Source organism: Apis florea, unplaced genomic scaffold (genome assembly GCF_048593485.1).
Source record: "Apis florea isolate Af1SG1 unplaced genomic scaffold, ASM4859348v1 contig_3326_pilon, whole genome shotgun sequence".
NCBI classification, from domain to species: domain Eukaryota; kingdom Metazoa; phylum Arthropoda; class Insecta; order Hymenoptera; family Apidae; genus Apis; species Apis florea.
In genome coordinates, this window is record NW_028256739.1 from 584,433 (window position 1) to 610,112 (window position 25,680).

Below are 25,680 nucleotides of genomic sequence, written 5' to 3' on the forward strand. Positions count from 1 at the left end.
ATCGGTGGCATTCGTTTTCAGCGACCCGTGTAAACAGGTCGTTTAATCAGATCAGATGTACACGCGACGCTGTCTAAAGTCGTGAAACGCCCCGTGGTATTGCTCATTAAAGGGAAGGAGGGCGGAACGATAGTGGCGACGCAGGATATCCACGACGACACGGTCGACTATCGCTGCTAGGCACACCTGTCAGCCGAGGAATCAAGTCGTTTGTTACGTTAATTGCTCTCCCGTGTCGCATGCATTAGAGCGGCGATCTTTCACGGTTTACTACCTGTTCTTCGCTTCGTTGATCCGTGAACTTACCGCCCACGCTCCTTTACGCCTTGTGTACACCCCTTGCCTTGGATATTTGATCGAGATGATCGATCGGCCGGTAATTAACATCGTGCACGTGTTTCTTAAGACGGAGAGAACATCTAATTAATCATCAGTGATTAGAGAAGGGAAGCTGGAAGGGAAAAGGATGTTGCTTTAAAATTGACTTTGTACGAGGATTTTTTTCTTCACACTCTTCTTGATTCGCTGGTTTAATTGTGCGCTTCTACTACTCTTTTTATTTGAATAGTAATAAGGAAGTGGAGTTAATAAAGAAAATCGCAATTCTAAGAAAAAGAATTCGAAAAGGAATTGAATTGGAACTGATTGTAGAAGATAGTTTAGCTCGTTAAAAACAGCAAGATTCATATAATTAAACAGGCTAATTATATAAGAAATTGGAAGAAACATAGCAAAATGTATTTATAATATCTTTATTTCCCTATAACACGTCTATAAAATTCTTTCCATCTTCGAATACCTTCGTACTTTCGCATCTTTCTTGATTGTCCATGTCAGTGATTAGTGAACATTATTAATTGACCGCTTCTTTCTTTCGGGTTTACGATTCATCCTTAAACTCTATCCTCGCTATGGGTGACCGAGATCACGGGTTCTAACCCAACCGTTCCCTAATTAAAACACGCTCCAATCAATCACTCGCAGTTATCATTGATCACAAGATTCACAAGATGTGCAAAAATTTACTTGATACATTCTTTCGTCTCTTTGAGGATCTTGTGCAAGTCGTTGAGGGCTTCCGTTTGAGCGTCCGCGTGGCATTTCACAGCTTCCTTCAATTGTTTCAGAATCGAGACCTCGGCGTTTTTAACGGTCGCCTCCAGTTCCTGCGAGACCTGTTTCCTCTCTTTTATAACGTTTTTCGTCTCCCTCACTACGCACTTGACAAACTCGTTCGTCTCGAAACAATCCTTCAGGACTTGTTTCATCGAGCTCTTGATGACCTTCATCGTTTTCAACTGCTCGTCGCATTTCATCTTCGCGGCCTGGAATCCAATTATGGCCTTCTCGTTGCAGATTTTTACCTTCTCGTCGTATTTTGCTTTCACGTCCCGAAGAGTCTCCACCTTGCCCTCCGAGCACACCTGCAACTCGCCCGTGTCGTCTGACTTGACGCGGTTCAGAGAGATTCAGAAACGTATTACAAATTCTCCATGAGAAAATAGGGCTTAATGCCAGAACAAATTTTCTCAATTCGTGTTTGATAGAATTCAAAATTGCGATCGTAATTCTTTCGAATCTCGTTGTTATACTTGATCAATCATAGCGCGATGAGATCAAGTTCGATATATTTAATTAAATTCAATTCGATCATTATAAACAGAATTCTTGTAATTTTAATTGTATATTCGTAAAAAAATAATTTTCGATTCGCAATGTGGATCACTTTTGCAACTATATTCATATTCGAACTCATAATCGACAATACCTTTATAGTCTGTCGAAGAATCTCCTCGATCCTTTTTATCTCCTGCCTTAAGAATTCCTCGTTCTTCTTCATCAACTCGCTCAGCTCTTTGCCAGTTTTCGTAAGCAGTTCCGACAGTTCTTTCATCTTCTTCTCGATGTCCATTCTCGTTCGTCGAAAGACACAGGTGAAAATGTCGGTCGAAAGTTTTCTTATATCCTTGTACCCGTTGCCACGTCTCGATATCACCTTCGAACCAGAAGAAATTAAAAATTACCTTCTTATTCCTCTTCTCGATCATTCGTTATAAATCGAATCCTTACGTAATCTACATCCATTCCGACTTCCCATAATATATTCCACATATTTTGCAATTCATACTCACCGTTGCGCCTCGCGCGCAGCTCGAAGCGTGATTCGCTCGGAGCAACTGTTTAAACATTCTACGAGTAACACTTTCCTCCTCGATATTACGTTACCACATCTCGAGGATGGCTTACAATTTGCTTCTTCGTCGATCTTGCAAGGAATTGAATTTGTGGTGAAGAAAGGACGGTGGAAACCGCGCGGTAAATTGAAACGTTCCCCCCCTTTTTAGTATTCTTACACGCGCGAGGCGCAATTCCTCGTGCTTGTTCCCTTTCGCCAGATATTCCCCATATTTTTCATGGGAGGATTATTTGTCTCCAGGTGAAAGGAGGCGACGAGTTGGAGCGGGAAACGTTTAGAAATTTCATTAGCGGGAGGAATTTCATTAGCTGAAATCCATCCAACGACGAAACGATATATATATATATAGAGAGAGAGAGAGAGAGAGATATCGAAAGGGGGAAAGGTATTGAACTTCAGTCGATAGAATAATTCACGAGGGCGGGGGACGTTCGCGCTATTTATCGGTGTTGACAGTTTTTCGAGAGAAGCGTGACTCGGTTGAAGGATTATTTATTTTCTTCTCATATCGAGTCGCTCGTGTCGAGGCTCGAAAGTGGAGGAAGTGACCCTCGAGGCCGAGAAACGAACGAAGTGAGAAAATTCGAACTCGTGATCATAAACACGGGTTAAGAGAGATTTCACGAAAGAGGAGAATTGCACATCCGTGAGAGATTCTTCGAGGGAAAGATGTAGAACGGGAAATTTAAGTTGGTGCATGGTCGTAAAGCGAGTTTGTGTTTCAGGAAGGATGAAAAATAAATATCTTCTTATTTTCTTTTATATATATATAGTATATTCAACGAGATAAAATAGAAAAAATTATTGGTTAGAATCTGTTGTGTGGATAGGTTAACCTTCAATTCGATAACACGACGTCAATTCGAGGGATCTGAAACTAGAAAGAATTATATTCATGTATAATTACTTTTTATTTATCATCTGATTTTTATTATATCGAGGTATTTTCCAAAAATGTTGTGGCTTATTATTTTCTTGTTACTCAGTATTTTATATTAGTTTTGTTATTATATTGCTTTTGTCTCCTTGATATTTGTAACTATATTAAGACGTGTCAAATTATATTTCAAATAATGATAAAAATTTCTAAAGATACACCTATATTCGGTAAAAAGGAAAATAACAATTTCCAAAAGATTCAAAAAGATCTTCTCTATGGGACTTAAAGACTAGTTCAGTTTAAAGCAATTATAAAAAAAAAAAAAAAAAAAAGAAAGAAAGAAACGACAACACATGTCTTTTTGTACAATCGATTCTATATTGAATTATGAAGTACGTAGCATAAAATATTCAATTAAATTCATAAGAAATATGAATAGTCGTCACCAATGATTCCAATTGAAGGTTAAACATTTTAATCTACAGATTGTAGTTGTAATTTGATATCATTTCGAAACACAATCCTTCTTATTAATTGCTTTATATAACCCATTCCAAATAATTATAAAAAAAGAACATAATTAAAATTGTTGATCAATTTTGCTCCTTGTTTCTTGTAGCTCTTAAACCGGTACCCTCATTGACACTTTGTCCATCGAATTCGTACAATTTTCATATGACAATCTTTCGGAACATGATAAAGTTTCATGGTAAAAGACATCGTAGAAGAATCTCCTTCTTGGAAAACGTCATCTAACCGCGCAAGAATTCCTTGAAAAAAAGGAGCGAATCGTTGGAAAAAAATTTCCAGGTAAAAGACAAGAGTTCTCGTCTCTTTTGCCACTTTAATTCAATCCTTGATTCCAAATTTGAAATTTTGAATTCATCGATTAAGCGGAGAAAAATATTCGGCGATATGGGTAATTGTATCGATAGAGAAACAGAAAATTTTTTGGCGCTGATGGGTCCACGAGTGGACACTAAACCTTTGAAGCACGGTGAAGAGTGCATAATTTTTCTGATAGGTGGCCCTGGCGTCGGGAAAAACACGTTGAGTGAAAAATTGTCCTCCCGTTATAATTTGAAGCTGATATCTGTGACAAATATATTACGCGAAGAGGTCAATAAAGAAACAGATAGAGGAAAATTTTTCAAGTCCTACATGATAAAAGGTAACGTTATACCGGCCGACTATATCGTTCAACTGGTGGTGCGGGAAATGCTAAAAGATGCTCCGACTACAGTTGGTTATCTAATTGTTGGTTTCCCACGGGATAAGAAACAGGTTATTGATTATATTGCTCTGATTCGACGTTTCTCAACCCTTTTCGTGATCCAAACCATATATATATATATATATAAGTGTACAATATTTTTCTTCTTTTTTAGTAGTGATCCTACTAAATATATTAATTTATAATGGTATATCGCGATCCAAGTATCCTTATTATCATTTTTAGATATTTGAGAGGTTGAAATTGATATATTATATTGTATTAATAAATATAATATTATTTAAGCGTAGTTCGGATATATTACTTGGATTAATCGAGTAATTCGATCGATAATAATTTCCTACTCCTGTTGAAAATTGAATGCGACTTATGGGTTAAGAAACGTAATTGAAATTGAATTTTGAAAGAAGTTTTATCTCGTTTCATTTTTTTAATTCATGATGAAACGAGGCATTATTTATAAAATAATAGAAGAAATATGGAAAGATTAATCGATTAACAGGCAATAATATTCAATGCGGAAGTAAGGCAGCCCGATTTGTTAATAAATTTGTATGCAAGACGAGTCATTCTTCAAGATCGAATGGCAAAACGTGCCATTACCTCGATGAGATTCGACGATTCCGACGAGGCTGTTGTCAATCGTATGATACACTACTTCGCAAATGTGAAAAGTGCGACAATGCCTAACAAACGTGTAATGAAGATTATTGACGCGGAGAGAAACATAGAGGAAGTGTATAAAGACGCGTGTAAATTAATAGAGGAGGTTTTACCGAAGTAATTAATAATAATTAAATATCAATAATTTCGATTTCTTTGATCAAAGTCTACTATCTTACCATTTACCAAAAAACTTTCAAGGAATGTGAAATTTTATCGTTTTCTTTTCGCTGTTCCTCTTTTTAATTTCTATTTTCTAATATCTTTACAGAGAAAATAATACCTAAAATCTTTAGGTATAATTCTTCTAGACTCCGCGAAGAAGATTCTACGAAGCTTTCTCAACTTTATTTAAAGTTATAAAAGATATGTGAAATTTCAAACATTAAATGAGAATATTTAAAATATCATAATATTTTGTTATATCTTGGAAAAAATTCTAAGTAGAATTTTGACACGTACATGTATTTATTTATAAATAGTATAAATGTGTTATAACACATTTATAGAAATCAATTAACTAACTAATTAATAAGAACAAAATTATAACTTGTTAATAATTAAGTTTGTACATAGATTAGCAATAATTATTTCTAAGATCTGTCTTAATCGTAGTTTCGAACTGCGTTTATATATTTTGTAAAACTGCACGAGAAAATAATCTCATCGATATATATATATAATCATCGTCTATTTATTGAAAATAACAAATTGCAGAGATTTCTCGTGAAAAAGAAGATCTAGTTGGGGCGCATCGGGAATATTGAAACGAAAGAGGAGAGAAAAGGAAGAAAAGTTGCACGATCTGCCCGATTAAAAAGATTTTCAATTTTTCTGGAAACACGTGCAGAATAATCGACGTCCTGTCGTGTCCAGGCCTCCTCCCATTTTGAGTTTTCCAGCCTTGCTCGTGATGGAGCCGAGGCTAACCGGAAATTACCACCGGCTTACTACACCCCCTCTCGAATGGATTTCAAGCATATTTTCCACGATGCTGCCACTCTTAACACGGTTATCCAGATTATTCCCATTGCGAAATCTATTTCTCTTTCGCTCCCCCAACTTTCCAATAACTTTCATGCTTTAACGTTGCTCGAGACGATATTTCGCCGCAATTGCAATAGTTGGAACAGCTGACACTTAAAGGGCGTATCCAATGAACAAACTTTCTTTTCGCGTTATCGCAAACTTTTCGGTTACCTCTGGAAAACTCGACACATTTCTCCACCGATCCCTCGCGCTCGCTCGTTGCTTTAATTTTTTCCGGATACGCGAACGGAATTATCCACACCGCCATTCCCTTGGCGACTGTCCGCCGCTTCCGATGTTTCTCTCTATAATTTTTAAACCGTATCGCGGCTGATATTACGAAACCTAACGAGAACTTATTTTACTTGAAAGTTCGAAACGAGTACGTATTTACGAGGATTCGTGTCGGGTCGCGTCACGAATTTCTTTTTCTATTAAAAAAAAAAAAAAGGAAAAAAGAAAAAAGCACGCGGAATTTTTTGAGACGTCCCAAACAGAAAATTTATACGCTTCGTCGAACGCGTGGGTTCTTTGTTCGAAATAATTGAGAAATACATTGACAACACGTTTCAACAGTCACGTATATATGGGAATTTCGTTCTATTCGATGTTGCAGCCACCATGATTCATCGGCAGCTATGTACAAATACATAGGAAAGGGAAACAAAAATTCCATTAAAATTTTTTTTACCATTAAAATAAATATTTTCGAATCACGTTCGCGCGTTAATTCGTTCGAATTAATCGTGCTTTTTGATCTCCGTTCTTGTTATTCTTTCACACATTATTTTTATTTTTCTTATAGAAAAATAAGATAAAAAGAAATATTGGGAAAAAAAGGATCACAGAATCGAGAGAGAAAAAATCTGTTGCAAATTTTCATCCCATGCAACAATTCGTGAGATGAGAATCGTGATACGAACAATTAAAGGATATATAAAGATAAAGCGTGTTCTCCGTCATAGTTCTCGTTCACTGATCTCTTCCGTCCTAAATTTTCGATTAGTAAAGGACAAAGAAGTTTCGTCGTACCATCACGAAAATTGTTCGATTTCGCCTGCTATTGAAATCCACCGCGCTTGTTCCATTCGAAATGGCGAATGAGGGAATAAAACGAAGCTTTCTGTCGTGGTTTGAAAAACTAAATGTCCCTCTCTCTCTCTCTCTCTCTCTCTCTCTCTCTCTCTCTCTTTCCCAGTTATCGAAAGAGTTTAACTCGTGTGGAAAAATCAAACGATCTCTCGGAATTTTGCAAAAAAATTAATTATCGTTCGATGAATTTGTCAAATATTTACTACGTTTCTTAATTAAAAATGTTCTATCTGGAATTTGGTATTTTTCAAGATGTATCGAAATATTTCAAGCTGATATATACTTATAGGAGATATTTCTAAAAAAAAAGGATTCGTTCTAGAAGCCAAAACGAAAAAGTTGATATGACAAAAATCTCTTATTCATTAAGTTACAAGTAATTTAAATTTGCGTTAGATAAAATACAACGGAGATAGAAGCGTTTCTCTTCATTTTCGCTGCGTATTCATCTAATATTCCTTTACCTTCCAGACTCATAAAACAGATATGTGTCCTCAGTCGCGGAGGAAAAATAATTCAGGATAAATAGTCAACGAATTTCCTATTACCTCACTCGAGGTTCGAGAATCGAAATTAAATTTTTCGCTCGTTTCAACGATCTACTGACTGTTGTATCCAGTCAAATTACACTCAATGTCCTCTCCGCAATAAAGACAACTCTATGATAACTCTCGCTACCTCGATTATCGATTTCCCGCAATTTCTTCGATTCATTTTTCTCTCTTTCTTTCTTCCTTTCTTTTTTTCCCCCTTTTTTGCTACACTTTGCTTGCATCGGTCCCTCGTGGCGACGAAACGAAGAGGGGACAAAGAGGATCGGCACCGATTTCTGTTCCTGTCCATTTCCATGGTATTGCGACTGTACGATATCGGATGAACTTGTAAAACTTGCGCAATCAGCCGTGAGATTGCACGTGGCCGTTCACCCTGTGCCACCGCTCCTTCCTCCATCCAGGTCTCCATCCTTACAACCCCTTGTTTTCTCCATCGGATGGCCGGTGAACCGCAAACGGTACAAGCCTCGACCGCGTTTCTGAGAATCCTCTACGCCACTTGCATTATATTCCAATCATGATAATCGTAATACCGATCCAGAATACGGAGACCTGCACCAGTTTTGGAAAATTTCATTGATCCCGAGGATCGCGTGTTTTCATCTGCCCCCTCCCTGACTCTGAAAACGTTTTGCAATTTTGCAAAATTACAATGTATCGTGTAGTAGAGAAAATTTTGGAACATGGGGCATATCTTAGAAGCGTAACAAGCGATCCAAGGGGAATTTCCCAAGTTAAAGAATATTTCGAACGTTCATAAATTTTGTGCGCTTCGATTATAAAATTGTGTGCAGAATACGAAATGGATGAAATAGAAATTCTTCCAACAAGTGGTAATTTTTTCAAAAGATAATCGAACATGAGATAATTCAATCAATTTGAAGGATATTTCTAACTAATTAGATAACGATTCATTATCGTTTCGAGATCATTGTTCAAAATCATTTACAAAGTAGATGATTATTTATGATTTATTAATGCAGAATTATAAGTTGAAACGGTATCATATAGAAATTCAGTCAAACGTTCTTTTATTTTTCATTTCCGCCGCTCCAGTTTCTCCATCGAAGATTTATGCTTCCTCGTTCTTCTTATCCGCCGATCAAAAATGTCTATACTCGTATTTACGTTGGCCGTGACTGTTTACCGATGCGTATACGAGGCAAAGAACGGCTGGAAATGGCGAATAAGGGGATGGGAAATAAGAGGAGAAAGGTGAATTTTGTTAAACCGTGACACGGGCATTCGTTTTAAACGCGAAAAACCATGTAGCCTGGTAACATAAAATGAAGAAAAGACGGGGCAACGAACGAAGCGCAGAAGATAAAGCAAATTTTCCCCGTTTCTCCATAAATTCATGAAGAAATATGCGGCCAGTCTGACGCGAGGATTTTGGATTAGATCTTGTTCTTCGATTTATTTCCATTTCTTTTAAATATATGTCCCTTCTTTCCAACAATTTCTCTTCTTTTTCGTTTCTTTCTGAATTTCATTAATCGTTGGAAATTTATACAATTCCACAATCATTGAATTCATTTTTTTTAAATCAACGACGTATCCACGATTTCAATATTCTTTCTCATAGATTTTTTTTTTTTTTTTCTTTACTTTTTATCGCTATCTTTTCGTTGAGAAGAGAGACACACTTTATTCTTTCGTTTTATCTCGTCCTTTCGGCTTCTGCTTTCGTTCTTACGAATCGGTACGAATTGAAGTTCTCTTCTATTGGGACAGAGAGAAAGAGAGAGAGAGAGAGAGAGAAAATGTAAAAAAGGCCAATGCAAAGAATGAAAGGATGGGAGGGATATCTTTTTAATCTACATACGGATTACCTTTCAGATTTTTACATAGTTTTCTACATTTTATTCTTGCCTCTTTTTCCTATTACTGCTGCAACCAGTGCAATTACTTTTAACATTTTCCTTTAATCCTCGTACCTTCGTGTTTACAACATTTTCACACATGTCTATTGGCAACACGTTTCAAAGGTATTTAACATTTCGCAACATCATTTTACAACTTTATTCTGGAATAAACGTGAATAATCCTCTGTTTCTCATTTTACTAGAGTTAAGTGTCTCTGTCACTTTGCCTGTGTTATTATCGAGAAGTGTCAGAATCAGAAGCGTTAATTTAATGACGCACTTACTACACTTTCCAATTAGACAACTCCTCGTGATTCTTCAAACACAATTTTACTAACAATCTGTGAACATTAAAACGTACGTATCATACGTACATTGATATTCTTCGTCGTGATGTTGAAATTATATTAACGTTTACATTTTGTTTAAATGTAAAAATTAATTTTTCAATCAAGAAATAATAGTAAACCGCATCCCGTCGAATTGAAACTGCTCAAACTTTTATCAAACACGTTTTCTCTCTTCTTCCTAAATCTGAAGTTATTTTTATCAACTTTTATGGATGCCAGATATGTACATATATACACACACACATATATATATATATCTATATGTCGCTATCTCACGAGTCTGCTCTGGTTTCCAGTGAATTTCCTGACACCAGCGTCTTCTGTATCAGCTTTCTTGTGTCTGCAATCATTCCTATCGTGTCATGCGAGTTCACCGTTATCTTTGTCTTCAACTCCTATCGAATTTAGCATTACCTTCATCTACCGTCGCTCTTACATCGATCTCTAGCGAAAGATACTAACGTGGTTATCTTCTCTATCACGTTTGCCCTTTGTTTGTTTTAATCACACATGGGCACAGTGAGAAAATAAGTCTTTTATATATATATATATCTGTATATCTGTATACTGTTTCGCTTCGTAATTCAACAAATTTATAGCATTCCAGCAGTAGTTTCGCGAAATATGAAATTGCAACTTCAGCAATTCGCGCGTTCGAAAGATATAGAGATGCTGCGTTCAGCAATTAATTTTATTACATTTCAATAACCTCGAAAAAGAAAATTAATTTGGCGGCCAGTATCGGCCACATTTATGTAAATGTTGAATTTGCTACGTTCGCAATCGCGATGTACAAATTTCCAAGATTGAAATTTCATATATCTTTGATTATACAATTATACGTTTCAACGCGCCACTATTTTAATTTACAAAACGTCGATACGTCTCTGTCGAAAATCGACAAATAAATTATTTCCCCTTTTCGCGATAAAAAACGCGACTTCAATTCCTTCTTTCCCCCGCGTATCGAGTCGAGGAAGAGAGGCATAATGCAAGCGAGATCGATATCTCATCCATACGCAAGTGAAGACGATATACGATATACGTAAGAAGGAGGAGAGGGAGAGAAAAAAAAAAAAAGTTACACACATCAGCTCCTCGCATCCGAAGACCTCCTAATGTTTTTCCCAAGGCTTCCCCATTCTTCTCCCTTCGCGACGTCAAGCTTGTTCGCGAATTCACCGGAAGTCTGGCCCCTTTTCCATCCCCTGATCGGGAAGTCGGCCGTTCCACACGCCAAAGATGCATGCCCCGCATCGCAACCAGCAATATTTTATAGTTTGCCAGTCCCCACAGCGGGCTGAAACATGAACCCCCTATAAAGCACACTTTACGACCATTCCCAAGTTTTCGCAAAACAGCCAAATATGCCTCTCCCCGTCCAAGTTTTTACAATTTTTACGATCCGTAATCGGGAGGAATCGGTTTTACCTCAACATCCACCATGGAGGGGGGTTGGTTTCTCACAATGAGGGGAGGATCGCTCGAAAGGTTTTTAATCCGTCATTTTTTTTTCCACCCAATATGGATCGTAAACTGCCGTTTTATTATCCACATTACACCATTCTGCCAATTTATCTGGATTTAAGAGAGAGTGTAAAGTTGGCCCTTTTGTCCGTTAACGAAGACGCATTGGTCACTTCGTCTCCCTCCATGGATTATCTTTTCGCATTGTTGTTGAAGATCCTCGCATTTTCAACGCCCCACAGTTTCTGACAGTTTTATTATATCCATATTACTACACCATCAATTTATCAAGATTTAAGAGACCTCGTGTAAAGTTCACGCCTCGTTGGTTAACCAAGACGCATTAGCCACTTCTATTTTCCCTATATTTCTCCCAGTTATCTATTTTTCCGGATAATACGGTTAAGCTTCTCGTATTTTTAATAGCGGCGATATCTGTTGCAGCGTTCTACTGTTTTCGTTATTTTTACCTCTGTTTCTCTCTCTCTCTCTCTCTCTCTCTTTCTCGTTGTTTTATTCCCCTCGTTGAATTATCATTCGCGACGTTTTCGCGATATGAATGTCGAACGAAGGCTTATGAGAACCATTCCACGATGGGATCCGCATCGATGGGTATTTCGAAAAGCCATTTTCGAAAAATAGCGTAGATTCACCGGTCGAGAATGACCGGTCGTTGCGGTAATCTGCTGATTTTCTGTAATCGAACGCATTGATCCGTACGAGTTCCCGATCCGGATAGAACATGGATTTATGTCTTTTCGTTTCCGAGATCATGTTCATGTATTTCGTAATATAATTGAAATGTAGCGTCCTTCGTTTAAATCGTTTCTGGTAATCTGGATTTAAATTAACATATCGACCGTGTTTAGAATCCTATTACACGTTTAGAATTCTAGAATTGTTAACTAATCAATGTGAATACATGGTGAAAATATATATTATATATTTGAACTTTGTTAAATGAATAAAATGTCTTCTTTTTTTTTCTTTTTTTCCTTCTTTCTTGTATTGTATTTGAATAGAAGGATACGCGTTGAAATAACCCGTTTTTAGATAAAATGTTAAATTATTCTATCGTTATTTAAAAATAATAACGAGGCAAATATATTATTCTATTGTAAACACTTAAATATCAAATAATTAATATTGGAATATTAGGAATATCATACGTACAATTTTTTTTTCTCAAATTATATATTACATCTTTTTTCATTATATTCGTAATGAATATAATTCATACAATTAATTTGGTCAATAATTTGGTTTATCTAATCATATAAAATTTCCTTCTAATTAAATCGAATAATATAATAATATAATTTTTAAATTAATTGTCGCGTAGAAGGAAAACATTTTAAACGGGAATTGCATTTAAATGCAATTTAAATAGATCAAAACTACGTTATACTTATCCTAGTTTATTGACGTCAATCTATGAAATCGGTTTATAATACGCATTACGCATGCGAATAATAATTAACCGAAGTTTTTATTATTAAATTATTAAATTAAATAGTAAATTTAAATTCACGCTCGAAAATGTTTACGTTTCATTTACGGATGGTTATTACGAGACAGAAAGTTACTATCGAATAATCTCGGTATACGGTGTCTGTTTATAAACAATTCTCGAGCGTATTCGCGCTCTACGATTTACCAAGGAAACTCTCAGTAACCTTCTCCATCTCGACATTATCGGACCACGTTTTCCAATGCTGCCTGTTTCCGCATCGAATCGTCCAATTCGTACGTATAAAATCCATTCATTCGTTTCTTATTATAACAATTTAATCGTGCCGTTTATTCCCTCCCCCGAATATATTCTCGTTAACGATCTTATTAGTTTCCCCGTATTTTATAAGCGGAGAGAATGCGAATGTGACGCTCGTGATGAGAAAATGATGTGGCGGGATTGAAACAAGCGGGAAAGCAACCGCAACTTCTCGTTTTCCCCCGTTTTAAGAGGAAAATTTTTCCAAGTTTTCGGCATGCACGTTCTGCTGCTCCTCTGAATTTAATCCGGAAGATATTGGTCACGGTTGCCATAAAATCGATCGGCGGACAATAGGCTGCACAGAGGGAAAATTCGACCCATAAAAGAGTAACCTCTGAAAGCTTTGCATGCAACCAGGCATAGCAAAAAACAAAGACGGTTTTTTCGTCGATCGTACGAAAGGGAAAATAATTGCAGCGCGGGAATCGTTAAAAATATATGGAGAATCGGTGCGTATTTTAAATTGTCGTATATATATATAGAGCTGATCGAAAATAATAGGAATTATCGTTATCTTACAAGGAAGTTCGTTTTATTTAATAAAATAAAAGGGAAAGATCTGGTTTTTAATGAAACTTTGTCCGTGAAAAATCTGATCGAAAGAGTGAAATCTAGGAATCGAAGTTCCTTTTGTGTTTTAAAAATATAATTTTGTGCGGAAATATTTTTAACAGATAAAGCACTAAAATTTGGATATATATTTAAAATTTCGCTTTCTCGTATCCATTTCTCGTTAGAAAGTTATAGTTCAAAAAACAATAATATACTTTGGAAGAAATATTTATAATAATATTATAATCGAAATATCGAATTAAATCGTAGAATAAGAAATGAATAGATTTTAGTTTGCATGTTTAGAGAAATAAATGCTTTTAATTTTCATTAATTTGCTCTTCAATATATATATATATATGCCATAATTCTAATGGCGTCAATTAATACGCCATATAAAATGGATAAATGGATATTGATTTTGCTCCAGGATCAGAAAGTTCATTGTTTAATAATTCATACCAGTAATATCGATTAGACATTCTCATTCATGTATTCGATGACGTTTATTATCGCGTGAAACGTGTTTCCATAATTTCATTATATTATGATTCTTTCATTTCGATCTAAAATATTTAGAGATGAAAGTAAAATTCTCATGAAATTGTTCAAAAATAAACTAAATTTTCATTAATCATCCGAGAAGCAATAAAGTTTGTCGAATCTTGTTCAAGATTCATCAAGAAAATTTTCAAAGACTATTAAAAAAAGATTATTGAATAATTTTTGCAATTATTGTACTTCAAGTATGAGACATTTTACTTTATATTTTTTTATTCAAGACAATTTGATAAAAGAAATGATAATCAATCGAATAATACTTTTATTCAATTAATTTTAGCATTGTCTCTAATTATTCAAGAATATATCCATATATATTCTTTAAAAAAACTTGTTTTTCTGAATCAATTTTTAATTTATTAATTTATATGTCCAATATAAATTTTTATCCATTTACAAAAAATACCGTCGAAAGCATCTTTTTAATAATTGGTTTATTCTCGAATTGAACTCGTACTTTCACTACGAAATTCTACTTGAGAATCGAACTCTCGACAGTTGTTTTCAATTCGATTATTTTCATTCGTGGACATTGCGAAAAACCACGCTTGACGCGATATCACCTTCCAAATAAACTCCTGCATCCTAACATTTTCGGCTAGTACATCGTTTCAACCGTAAAGAAAGTTTGCACCGATCGAAGTAAGGATCCATGAATCTATCACTCCTTCCCGCCTCCCCCTCTCTCGTCCTCCTCTCTCCCCTCTCCTCCCGCAAAAGGATAAATCCCGAGCGGCGATAACACTTCTATCTTTCCTTCCATTCGTTTGCCTGCCTCCCCGTTTTTTCTTATCTACCTATCAATCTTCTAACTATTTCTTCCCTTTGCCCCCGCTTATTTTTACCGCTCGACCGCGCTCCACCCCTTTTTTCGGTGTAATTTCTTCCCGTCCCTCGCTATTTTTCCATCATCGTACCGGTGCAAACCGTACGCGAGCTGATCGCGATCGAGCCCTACCTTTATTCTTTTAAAAACGTGATCTATCGTCGGATCTCTCGACATCGATTCGAACGGGGGTTAACTTTGTGTGCGCACGAAAAGTAGGTCGTCGAAATGCACAAGCACGAAATTACTCTTGATCTTAATTCTTTCGTTTTTGTCTCAGAGATATTTGAGAAAATTTATTGGGTCATATCACGTGGACGAATTAATCTCGTTCGATGCGAGAGAACGTATATGATATATACGTGTCACAGGAAAGTGTTGATATACCATTTTGATATATGGAGTATTGGAAATATAGTTGTCGATAATTCCAGAAGTTACATGGTACACGGATCATAAAGTAAATTATAAATTCGAAACTCTGTTCCATAATAATTTATCTATTGTTATCGTTCAATCCGATATGATAAGTTGCAGCATCTAAAGTTTTATTGATAATATTATTTTTATTGATCGTGTTGTAATCCAGTGTTTGTATCTTCTTAACTCGCGAATTGACTGAATCAGCTATTTCATATATATATATATCCTCTCTGGTCCGTAACATCCGCCAAGTTTCATCTCGACCGGTCACTTTCTGCAGCCATAACTTCACAAATTGGTAACCGTGTTGCGAAGAGATTCAATTTAAGCTTGTGTTAAGACACACATTCGCGCGACTTTGACTTTGATGATAGTTTAATTTTCACGGTAACACGAACAAGTAACGTGAATGTAATATAGAAAAAAATGAATCGTTGAGAGGGGAGGTTTAAGGTTGTTCATATATAATCCGGCTATCGATGGCGTTCGCTCGTGGAAAATCTTATATCGATAATAGTCGAGTCGATTTGAAAAAATTTTAGATTCGAAATGGTGTGGATTCGTTCCATAATTTTTACGTTTCCTTTACATTTAAATTTATTTCCTTTTTTTGATTAATTTTTGTTTCGTTTAACAATAATTGTAACCGATTCCGTGGTTTTTCATCTCTTTCCATAAGTCATTTTCATTCGTCCAATCAATTATTCTCTTATGTCCGATGGCACGTTTTAATCGCGCTCGTTGCGTGAAATCGACGTTTAATTTAAACGCTTAGATGCTTAAACTTGCAGATTCTTCGTTTCCTTTCGCGCAAATTCATTAATTTTAATAGCTTTGATTAGCGACGCAAAACGTGAAATATTCACCGATTCGGCGAATATTTGAAAAAAAAAAAAAAAAAACACTCTTTGCCGATTGGAAGATTTTTCACTAGATAAATGAAGAGAGGAAATAGAGAGAAAATACACGAATGGACATTCGATATCCAGATACGATTTACGTTTAGATCGAGAATTTTTTCCCCCCCTTTTCCTTTCCTTTTCTTTTCTCCTCGATGTTCGATTTTCAATAATATATATCTCGGTATCCTTAGGCTGATGAAGAATTCACTAGTCGGGCGAAGAAAATCGTAAATTCGAACCTTTTACTGTTTCTTTGTAGACAGAATTATAGATAGACGGTACGGTAGACGCGTGTATCTCTTTCCATTTTTTTTCTTCTATTTTATCTTTCGATACTTTTGTTTCCAACTCTAAATTCTCAAAAACTTTCCGCCAGAATCTTTTATCTTTCCTTTTTTTGATAAAATAGAAAAACTTTAGCGAACTCTAATAACCAAGTTTATTTATATTATATGTTTCTTTTAATTTTATATTAGAGAATATTTAGGATCGTGATAGAACGATTAGGATCGTGTTTTTTTCGCGTGGTAAAATTTTCGCGATGAAAAACTATTATATATATATATATAATCTGGTACTTGAAGATTCAAAATAATCGAGACACCGATTTTTCCTTTCGAATTGGCGTTAATTGATTCTTTTGTTCCCTCGATACGAATATTCTCGATAACGAAAATTCCATCTAACGAAATTCATCGCATGAATTTGAATCGTTTTGATCAATCAGCCGCGATATAAAGCTTTTCAAAAGCTTCTCGAAAGAAAAAAAAAAGAAAAAACAAAGAGAAAAAAACTCTTCGATGCTGTAGTAAACTTCATTAACTAGGAGAATTCAACCGAACTTTCGACTTTTTTAGCTAATTTGAACGGACGAAAATGCAAATTATATCGTGAGAGTACTCTTAGAACATATCAAACTCCGTTGGAACGCGCACAAGTTTTAGCTTAACTGCCGGACATGCCGAACAGCAATTAGGCATCAGAAGCTATTTAGATCTTGTTTAATTTTCCCAGAAATTTCCAGTTAAATATCAAACTTTTGACGAAAATTTTGAATTCCATCTTACGTTATATCTTATTTTATATTTAATCTCAATTCCATTTTTTATTTCTTAGAAAGAGAAGTTTATTAAACCCTTTGACTGTCATCGAGGCATGCATATAAGCATACGTGTTTTACGCATTTTAAAAATTTTTATATATTATTTTATCTCAATATAATTAAGTTTAATCATCTAAGTGATAATAGTAATGATTTCGTTTCGAAAATCGTGGAAGACGAATGAACCGTGACCAGAGATTTTAATAACGAGAGAGAAAAAGGAAGACAAAAGTTTTCGATATCGCTATTCTCATTCGTAAATTATTTTACAAGACACACTAGCCAAACTATATTCTCGTTAAGGATAAAACATCAGTCTGTAACTTTTACATTTAAACTTGCTTCCCAACTTTTTAACTCCCTTTCTTTCTTTCTTTCTTTCTCCTTTTCCACGACTCGATAGCCTCTCTTTTCCTTCTAAATCAACGTTTACGAAAGTTTTTTAAACGAGAGGGGATAGAATCATCGGCGATCTCTCTCCCTGTTGTTATTACCATAAAATACGCGAACTGGTATATTTCATCAAGACAACTCGCGGAACGGGAGTAATCGAGTTCTCTCGTTGACGTCTCGTAACAATGCCTCCTGTCCTTGCTACATTCAGGTAATTCCACGTCTTATCGCGTGCCACTTCCTCCCAAAGAAAAATATACCCTTGTATCGGACACCGGCGGAAACTTTCTCGTTCTTTGTTTCTTAAGCGATTGTGCATCCCCTCCCAGCCTCCTCCAACCATCCAGTTACCTTGCTCATTGTTCCGTTTCATGTTTCTATCGATACCATTGCCATTCAACTCGAATCATTTGCACGTCGCGGTGACGAATAATTCTTGGAAAAATGTGATTGTAAAAATCTTTTTCTCTTTGCTTCATTTCTCTAGGATCGAGATTTATTATATCTCGAGTTGCGTATAAATATCGAAGATTGAAATTACGTGAAATTATATCTCTCGATCGTTGGATTTTATTCCAATATTTTGAAGATTAAGAATTTTGAAGGATGGGAAATTTCATCATCAAAACAGTGAACAGGAGGCAACTTAATTCATTGCCAAATTTTCCTTCTCTCGATCTCGAAAGTTGAAGATATCGCGAAAACGGAAAACTTTCAACTTTATTCGAATGAATAAAAACGCAATTATCTCGATCCAGCAACGTTCGTTCACATTTGAATATATTGGAAAAGGAAAAGAGGAGGCGAGCGAATGGCGATTAACAAAAACGAATTGAAGGACACAGCGGCAGTGGGTTGCCTTGAACGGCGACAACGTAGATACACATTAGTTTGCTATTTTACATTGTTAAAGAGGGAACCGTCGGCGCAGGCAAGTATGTCAACCGGCGTTTCATAGGAAGAACAATGGGAGCGGCGGAGGTAGTGTAAAGTGACGATATAACAGCTCGCGGGGGAACAAAAGCGATGCGGGCATACTTGTTTAAAACGCTTATGTCGATGTCTCAATTGTACCGGTTCTGCATCTCCCTCGACCACCACGCCTTCCCCCTCCCCCATCCTGTCTTTTACCATTCTCCATTGCATTTTCCACAGGCCCGTTGCAAAATTGATATTTGCATTCTCCGCGACGAGCGCAACCGAGATTACTCTGTTTCTGTTCCAATTTCTAGCGTCGCGTAAACTATTCGAACGGATAAACCGTGTGTGCATCCTCGACCGTGTCACGGAAATGCAGGGAGAAGGGGTTCCGATTCAATCCGAATGCATTTTCATGCATTCAACGTGTGTTATTGAAAAAGTTATGCCCCCCCTCCGATTTGACCGTTCTCGATTGTTTCACTGCCGTCGAAAAAAGTTTCCAAGATACAAAGTCGCGGGGATGGACTTTGGAAACAGAAAGAGAGTTTTCGATATTTCGATTTTTTTTTTTTTATCTCGAGATTATTCTTTTAAACATCGTTTCGTCTTAAAAAAATGCTTTGAATTTCAGTGATATAAATTCGGCCGCGAAACGAATATTGGGAATAGGAAATTATGAGTAGCTTTTAATAAATAATCGATTATCTCGATTATCTTCTCCATGCGTTTTCGAGCAGAAGGTAAAGATTGGTTCTCGACTTTTATCTATTCCGTTTAATGGAGATCGTGCAGTTTTCTAGCGAGCTACTTTTCCACGAAAGAGGGAAGTGGAATTAGGATTCTTTGGGTCTAATGGCACGAATGAAGCGAAATACTGGAGACGTTTCCCTTTTGGTAATTATCGATCAAGATCGATTGTGAAAGAACGAACGACATTGAGACTCTGACCGGAATTTGGAAACGGAGTATAACGATTATTTGCTGACCGAGAGAAAATACTTATCATTGATTGGGCCCTCTGTCAAACGAGATACCAGATGAGGAAATTAGGTGAATATCTGGTTGATAGAAATTTAGTTTTATTTTCCTTTCTGCGGCGTGTGTAAGTCTGTGTCGTGCACAAGTTCACCCATACAAGACCATAGCACAAGCTCTTAAGTTCGGCAACTAATTCGCAATCCCATAATCCCCCCTGGTCGAAGCTTAACATTCTCGTGGTGACATGTCAATCGCTATTGAAAAGCGGGACAGAAACTTCCGATCCTCTCTGCTCTAATTAGAATTCGGAGTTTTCCCTGTCCCCGACCGAACGAAATTAACGAATAATTCCCCGTTTTTCATTAAATTTCTGGCATTTTTGCAAAAAACGATTCCTCCATATTTAAAAAAAAAAAAATAAAACCACGGATTAAAAAATTTTTTTCTTTCGGTTGAACACATCGAATAAAGAAAGAAAAAATTAACTTGTAGCGTATCTTTATCTTTATCTTTCGTATATATATATTTTTCGTTTTGCTTTTTATACTTTTACATTATCTTTTTATTTACATAGTAAACTTTTAATCACTATTATAACGATGAACACAATTTCTTCTGAGTTATACCGAAACTTTATCTTCAAGAGATATACTTTGAAACTCAATCTTCCAAAGATATATAGAGGAATTTAATCTCTTCTGGTTACACATTGAAACACGATCTTGTTGAATATAATTATTATATTTCTTCTTTTTATTGGAAACTACGATTGAAAATAAAGTGGGATGGGATCATTTCACGGAGTAATGATTTTCTCAAAAAACAAAATTTTATTAATTCAAAATTAAGATATTTTTTATAATATGCACATTTATAATATATTATATATTTTTATGTTTCAGGTAAGCGACTACTCTACAATTCTAATCTAGCACCTTTTGCTTTTCTCTTTATGGAAACTTTTAGGATTACTTTTAGGTAAGTAAATATTAAATATTATATACAGAATGACTAAAAGCGAGCTTAATATTTAAATAATTTTTGAGAAAAATATTTGAAAAGAAAAATTCGGTTCGGTTTACATTTACTGTTACGTGATAAAAAGAAATTTATTCTTTTTCAAATAATAATAGAACATTAGTACGAAGGAAGGATTTTTCACAGTTTTATCAATAATATATGTACAGTAAGAATAAATACGATATAGTTTCAATAATAAGAAAAACAATATAACAAATGTAAAAAATGTATAATAATGTAAGAATAAATTATGATTATCATAATCAAAAAAAGAAACAAAGAGATCTTTGCATTTATAATTTACATTTCGTATATTTTAATCGTTTAAAGATCTTTGATACATAAATTTATCGAATTTCTTTCTATTAAATCAAGGCTGATACATAAATTTTCAATTCGTATTAATATTGCTGCTTATATAATTTCTTTCCGCCGTTAGTTTTTTTATATCTTTGAATAATCAACACTTGCGCATAAAATAATTTATTTTGATAACGTATCTTACGATATTTACAATTCATTGAACTTTAAAATACTTTAAAATTTCTCTTACTTTTTATTATTATAATCATATATCTTTTACAGACATTTAGTATCTTACACGTACATTATCGATAAATAAATTACAATACAATATCTAAATCTTTATCAATAATTCACGAATGTGGAATATTTTCATCGTAATTCCCGTCTAATTGTTGAAAATGTTCGTTGAACGCGTGTATCGTTATTCGATTCAACATTTCTTTTGAACCGATTTTGTGTAATTCTGTCTATAAAAATTGTAGAAAAGTAAGAAATTTACGATTAACTGAAAGATTGCGGTGTTTACTGGCACTTTCGATACAGGGCAAGACGGAGAATATGCTTGTAATGCATACAGTATACAAATAACGAATTGGACCTAATGCAATAAAAGAAAAATGCTTATAATCAGATTTCAATTATTAAACATGTTTACACACTCACCATTTGCACCGTGGTTATTATTGGTTTATACAAAGACAATTTTTTTTGCATATTCGGCCCAAGCGTGCTCAGATAATAATACGTGTACATGATCACGTGTACGGTACAATTTATCAAAATACCGAACGAGGTCATGATGACAGCGTAATATTTCGTCATGTACCACATTAAAAGGACCATGGACACGTGATGGTACACGTGTAAAAATGATATTTGTTCCTGCTTCTTTCTCAACACGAATATCATTGTTTCCACGAGATCGATCAATTTCAATATTGTCGTTAACCACATCGTATGAGCTATCTGGGCAATGAGAGAATTTATATATATATATATATGAATATAATTGCATCGTGTATTTGACGGTAATAATGACGGACGGTGAAAAATATACCTTACCTTCAGTGGGCCAGGTTTATACGAATAATCTGGCATTTCGCAGAATATGCTTATCTCGGAGAACCAGCCTGCACTTATGTTTTGTTGCACTAGATACGCGTTGGCGATGATTTGAAAGATGTTGTACCATTGGATAAATGTTTTCAAGTTATACGGCTTTCGGTTTTTCATAAATTGTGGACCACATTTTAGGACGAAGTACAAGTATGAAAATATAATGGTAGGAATAATGATGGGTGATCCCATTAATGGTAAATTGTTCGTTCTTGAATCTAAAAAGAAAGAAAGCAAAAAGCAAGTGAAATTATTATTGTTGAAACTTTTGTCGAAAGAGGAATTTAAGATACTCACCAGCTCTCTCGTTCCAATAATAATTGTACAATTCTACGAGTTCCATTTTCGATATTTGTTTATTTGTTTCGTCTCGTCGATTATCTAAGATGCACCATTTATGTTTGAATGAGAAAATTATATAAAAAAAATTATATTAATTATTTGATTAATTTCTTTTATGACCAATTATTTATCGATTTAATTTTTAAGTCGATGCGTACATAATAACCTGATTGATGTATGAAATTGACTGCCCAACAATCGTCGATGAGAGGTATTTATAAATGTGAACGATGTGTATGTATTGAAAATTTGTCATACATGTTTACGCTGAAATGTATGGTGCTTATATACATATATATGTGGTATGCAAATTAATTTAATGTATGTAAATTTTAATTAGGTCATAAGGTTAAGCAATAGAAGTATCGATTATTTTCGCATAAATAATGCAAAAATATGGTGATCTTCCTTTATGAATTTATAAATATCTTATTGATCGGTAAATATTAATTTCGTAAAAATAAGATAGGAATAAAAGGATTATTATGTTAATTAATGTTTTTAATTTTCGGAGAAGAGATTAAATGAAAGAGGAGGATAATTAAAAATATAAGAGTGGTCCAGTATGTAATAAATAATAATAGAAACATATTTATATTTAATAATTTAGGATATAAAATTTTCATCCTTGTTTAAAATTGACAAGAAGAAATAAACGAAGATGTAAATAAATAAAAAAACAGAATGCATTACTTGTATTTCTACTTACTCGTAAATTGATAAAGTATACAATTACATAATAAATCTTAGAATATTTATTTTCTTCACTTTTTAAAATAATCGCTTATTTGAATTTCATTACAACTCAATAATATATACAGATATTTAATTCATATTCAAATTAAAATTCATAAATTTTTATGTAATTTTTGTAATAAATTATATATATATATATATAATAATATATATATATATAAATTAATAAATTATAACGTATTCACATTTGGCAATAAGATATACTATAGGAACACTGGTATTATATTTCATAAAATGTTTCTATCTTTTGTTTCTATATATTTTAATCTCTATTCGATTATATATGTCCTTCGATTATATTAATATTTTATACAAATTATGATATATATCTTGATGTTTTATCAAATCTTTATTAATATTCCAACTATTATTCAAAACGAATAACCTCTTAAGCAAACACAGATTTATCCTGTTTATTGAAACAGCTTTTGAATTCATAATTATTTTTATTCATTGATTCGAATATAATCTACGCAATCTTTCATTCATTTCATTTGTCTTTCATTTACAATATTTTAAAAATACACGGGCGAATTTTGTTTTATCTAATGGAATCGTTTCGTTTCACGATAAAATATATATCGTCATATCCGCCTAAGAGATTAAAAAAATAATGATTGAATGAAAGAAACACAGCACAGATTAAAAAAAAAAAATTAACACTCCGTATTATATCTCCTTTTTTTTTGTTTTTTATATTTTTCTATTCAATCTAATTAAAACAATTCTCGACAAGTTTCCACGCGTTATTTAACGATGTAAATCAGTTATGTTCGAATGCTACGTTGAATACTCGATAGTGGGGCAGCAAGTGAGAAACTCCAGCAAAGATATAATCGAAAAGTCAGAACTTGAGCTCGCGAATTTCTCCGGAGAATATATTAAGTATCGCTGATTGAGGTAGCTCTGATCGAAACGATCAAGAGGGAATTGATACCTATTGGACTTATTCTTCGATACCGCGAGGACCACTTTTTAAAATCGAAGAAACTCTCGAAACGTTAATGAAAAAAGTTGGTTGCGGCTATGACTTCTATTCTATTTCATTCGAGGATCAACGAGGTAGATAAATATCATGGAACTATACTTTCTTTCTTTTTTTGAAACAAGAATTCAAATCTTTCGCAAACATTGCAATTGCATCAAAATCAAGGAGTAAAGAATAATACCATTAATGAAATTATAGCTACAATATTTGGGAACAGAGGGATTGAACGAAAGAAATATGATGATGATATAATAATTTTTACCACCACTTTCATTTTCTTTATTCGTTCTATACTTTCTAGCAATTATGATGCGAAATTTTTGTTTTTAAAATGCTTCTCCAAAACGTTACCCTCAAAATCTCAAATCTCTGTGAAAACGTGTATCGACATTCTTATTCCATATACCGCTATCCTCACAATTAAACAAGTATAAAAATACATTCATACTTACTACTCATTATTATTATATATTTATTATTTGAGAATATCAATTTATCCTAAAATTAAAATCATAAAACTCGGAAAATTTCCACATTATTTAAGACACACTTGATTCATTTGATCCGATATCCGATGTTCAAGACACTTGCAGACAGATGCAAGAACGATTCTACTCCAAGTTCCTTGACTCCACCGAATTTTCGATACTCAAACACGAGAAAATTAATATCGAACCCGAATTCAACGGTAGTAACGGCTTGCCCAAAGATCTTTGATCTTTCCTAACTATGAAAGAACTTTCCAAAATCCACCACCGATATCCAAACTCCGAACCTCGTGAATGCAGAGTTGAGGGTGAAGTTTTATATATATATATATATATACACACTCAGAGTGGAGAGCCGCGAAAGAAGTTTCTCCCAACAGATCTTGGGAGATGGAAAGTTAAAGAGAATTCTGAGGGATGAAGCGGACGATGAAGTGGTAATCGTGGAGTTTAGGATGGCCGACCTGTTTCGAGCCCATCAACTTGGCCGAGGCACGTATTAAGCATCGCTAATCGAGGTAGTTTAGTCGGCGGGAAACTGGCGAGGGCGGAGTGGTAAACTGGGCTTGGCTCGCTGGGGGGTTGGGGAGAGGGGTTGGCGAGCATTAACCGGCCCTGGAGCCTCTCGCTAAGTGCTGCAATTTATTTTATTACCCTCCGCGCGTCTACGTTTGGAAACCCTTGGTCGGAGGAGCTTCCATTCGCGGCGAAAACACCGATAGGTCGCGGAAACGTAATTTACACCGAGTTGCAGTGGAGAGAGACAGAGAGTGGGGAAGAGAGAGAGAGGGAGAGGGAAGAAAATGTATCGACGCGCGAAAACAAAGGATCGTTTCGTTCCTCCGTTGTTGACACTTCGTTTCTGCCGATGTTTCGCCATTCCCTTCCTTCCGTTCCGTCC

At 34.8% G+C, this 25,680-nt stretch overlaps 4 protein-coding genes across 15 annotated transcripts in view; 2 read left to right on the forward strand and 2 right to left on the reverse strand.

The window, feature by feature from the left end:
• The window catches only part of dlg1 (MAGUK family member discs large 1), a 516,408-nt gene that overhangs the window by 111,411 nt on the left and 379,317 nt on the right, over positions 1-25,680 (forward strand). The window lies entirely within an intron of this gene.
• On the reverse strand, positions 737-3,454 carry LOC147657051 (uncharacterized). Of its 4 annotated transcripts, none has more exons than XM_086911671.1 (4): positions 3,105-3,454; positions 1,769-1,996; positions 1,027-1,424; positions 737-950 (listed from the first exon to the last, which is right to left on the reverse strand). In XM_086911671.1, the coding sequence occupies exons 2-4, from the start codon at positions 1,910-1,912 to the stop codon at positions 935-937; spliced, it is 558 nt and encodes a 185-aa protein (XP_086767797.1). In that variant the 5' UTR covers positions 1,913-1,996; positions 3,105-3,454; the 3' UTR covers positions 737-934. The 4 variants fall into 4 exon arrangements, with proteins under 4 accessions (XP_086767797.1, XP_086767796.1, XP_086767795.1 ...); XM_086911670.1 differs by having other exon boundaries at positions 1,027-1,448; positions 3,105-3,415; XM_086911669.1 differs by lacking the exon at positions 3,105-3,454 and adding an exon at positions 2,133-2,518.
• LOC105735186 (adenylate kinase isoenzyme 1-like) lies at positions 2,595-5,387 on the forward strand. Of its 3 annotated transcripts, XM_086911674.1 has the most exons (6): positions 2,616-2,886; positions 3,697-3,887; positions 3,972-3,996; positions 4,102-4,361; positions 4,814-5,091; positions 5,246-5,387. In XM_086911674.1, the coding sequence occupies exons 3-6, from the start codon at positions 3,993-3,995 to the stop codon at positions 5,259-5,261; spliced, it is 558 nt and encodes a 185-aa protein (XP_086767800.1). In that variant the 5' UTR covers positions 2,616-2,886; positions 3,697-3,887; positions 3,972-3,992; the 3' UTR covers positions 5,262-5,387. The 3 variants fall into 3 exon arrangements, with proteins under 3 accessions (XP_086767799.1, XP_086767800.1, XP_086767798.1); XM_086911673.1 differs by having other exon boundaries at positions 2,595-2,886; positions 3,972-4,361; XM_086911672.1 differs by lacking the exon at positions 2,616-2,886 and adding an exon at positions 3,138-3,541 and having other exon boundaries at positions 3,972-4,361.
• On the reverse strand, positions 20,574-22,747 carry LOC100866518 (very long chain fatty acid elongase 1). Of its 2 annotated transcripts, XM_086911667.1 has the most exons (5): positions 22,706-22,740; positions 22,503-22,586; positions 22,152-22,423; positions 21,753-22,055; positions 20,574-21,687 (listed from the first exon to the last, which is right to left on the reverse strand). In XM_086911667.1, the coding sequence occupies exons 2-5, from the start codon at positions 22,546-22,548 to the stop codon at positions 21,520-21,522; spliced, it is 789 nt and encodes a 262-aa protein (XP_086767793.1). In that variant the 5' UTR covers positions 22,549-22,586; positions 22,706-22,740; the 3' UTR covers positions 20,574-21,519. The 2 variants fall into 2 exon arrangements, with proteins under 2 accessions (XP_086767793.1, XP_012340753.1); XM_012485299.3 differs by having other exon boundaries at positions 22,503-22,747.

Coding starts and splice junctions, on each gene's coding strand:
- LOC147657051 (XM_086911668.1), bottom strand. CDS start 2,189: ATGTTTAAACAGTTGCTCCGAGCGAATCACGCTTCGAGCTGCGCGCGA. Junction 1,997..2,132: donor GCTGCGCGCGAGGCGCAACG/GTGAGTATGAAT, acceptor TCTGGTTCGAAG/GTGATATCGAGACGTGGCAA. Junction 1,449..1,768: donor TTCTTCGACAGACTATAAAG/GTATTGTCGATT, acceptor AACCGCGTCAAG/TCAGACGACACGGGCGAGTT.
- LOC105735186 (XM_086911673.1), top strand. CDS start 3,993: ATGGGTAATTGTATCGATAGAGAAACAGAAAATTTTTTGGCGCTGATG. Junction 4,362..4,813: donor TCCCACGGGATAAGAAACAG/GTTATTGATTAT, acceptor ATCGATTAACAG/GCAATAATATTCAATGCGGA.
- LOC100866518 (XM_012485299.3), bottom strand. CDS start 22,548: ATGGAACTCGTAGAATTGTACAATTATTATTGGAACGAGAGAGCTG. Junction 22,056..22,151: donor ATAAACCTGGCCCACTGAAG/GTAAGGTATATT, acceptor CTCATTGCCCAG/ATAGCTCATACGATGTGGTT. Junction 21,688..21,752: donor TAATAACCACGGTGCAAATG/GTGAGTGTGTAA, acceptor TTATTGCATTAG/GTCCAATTCGTTATTTGTAT.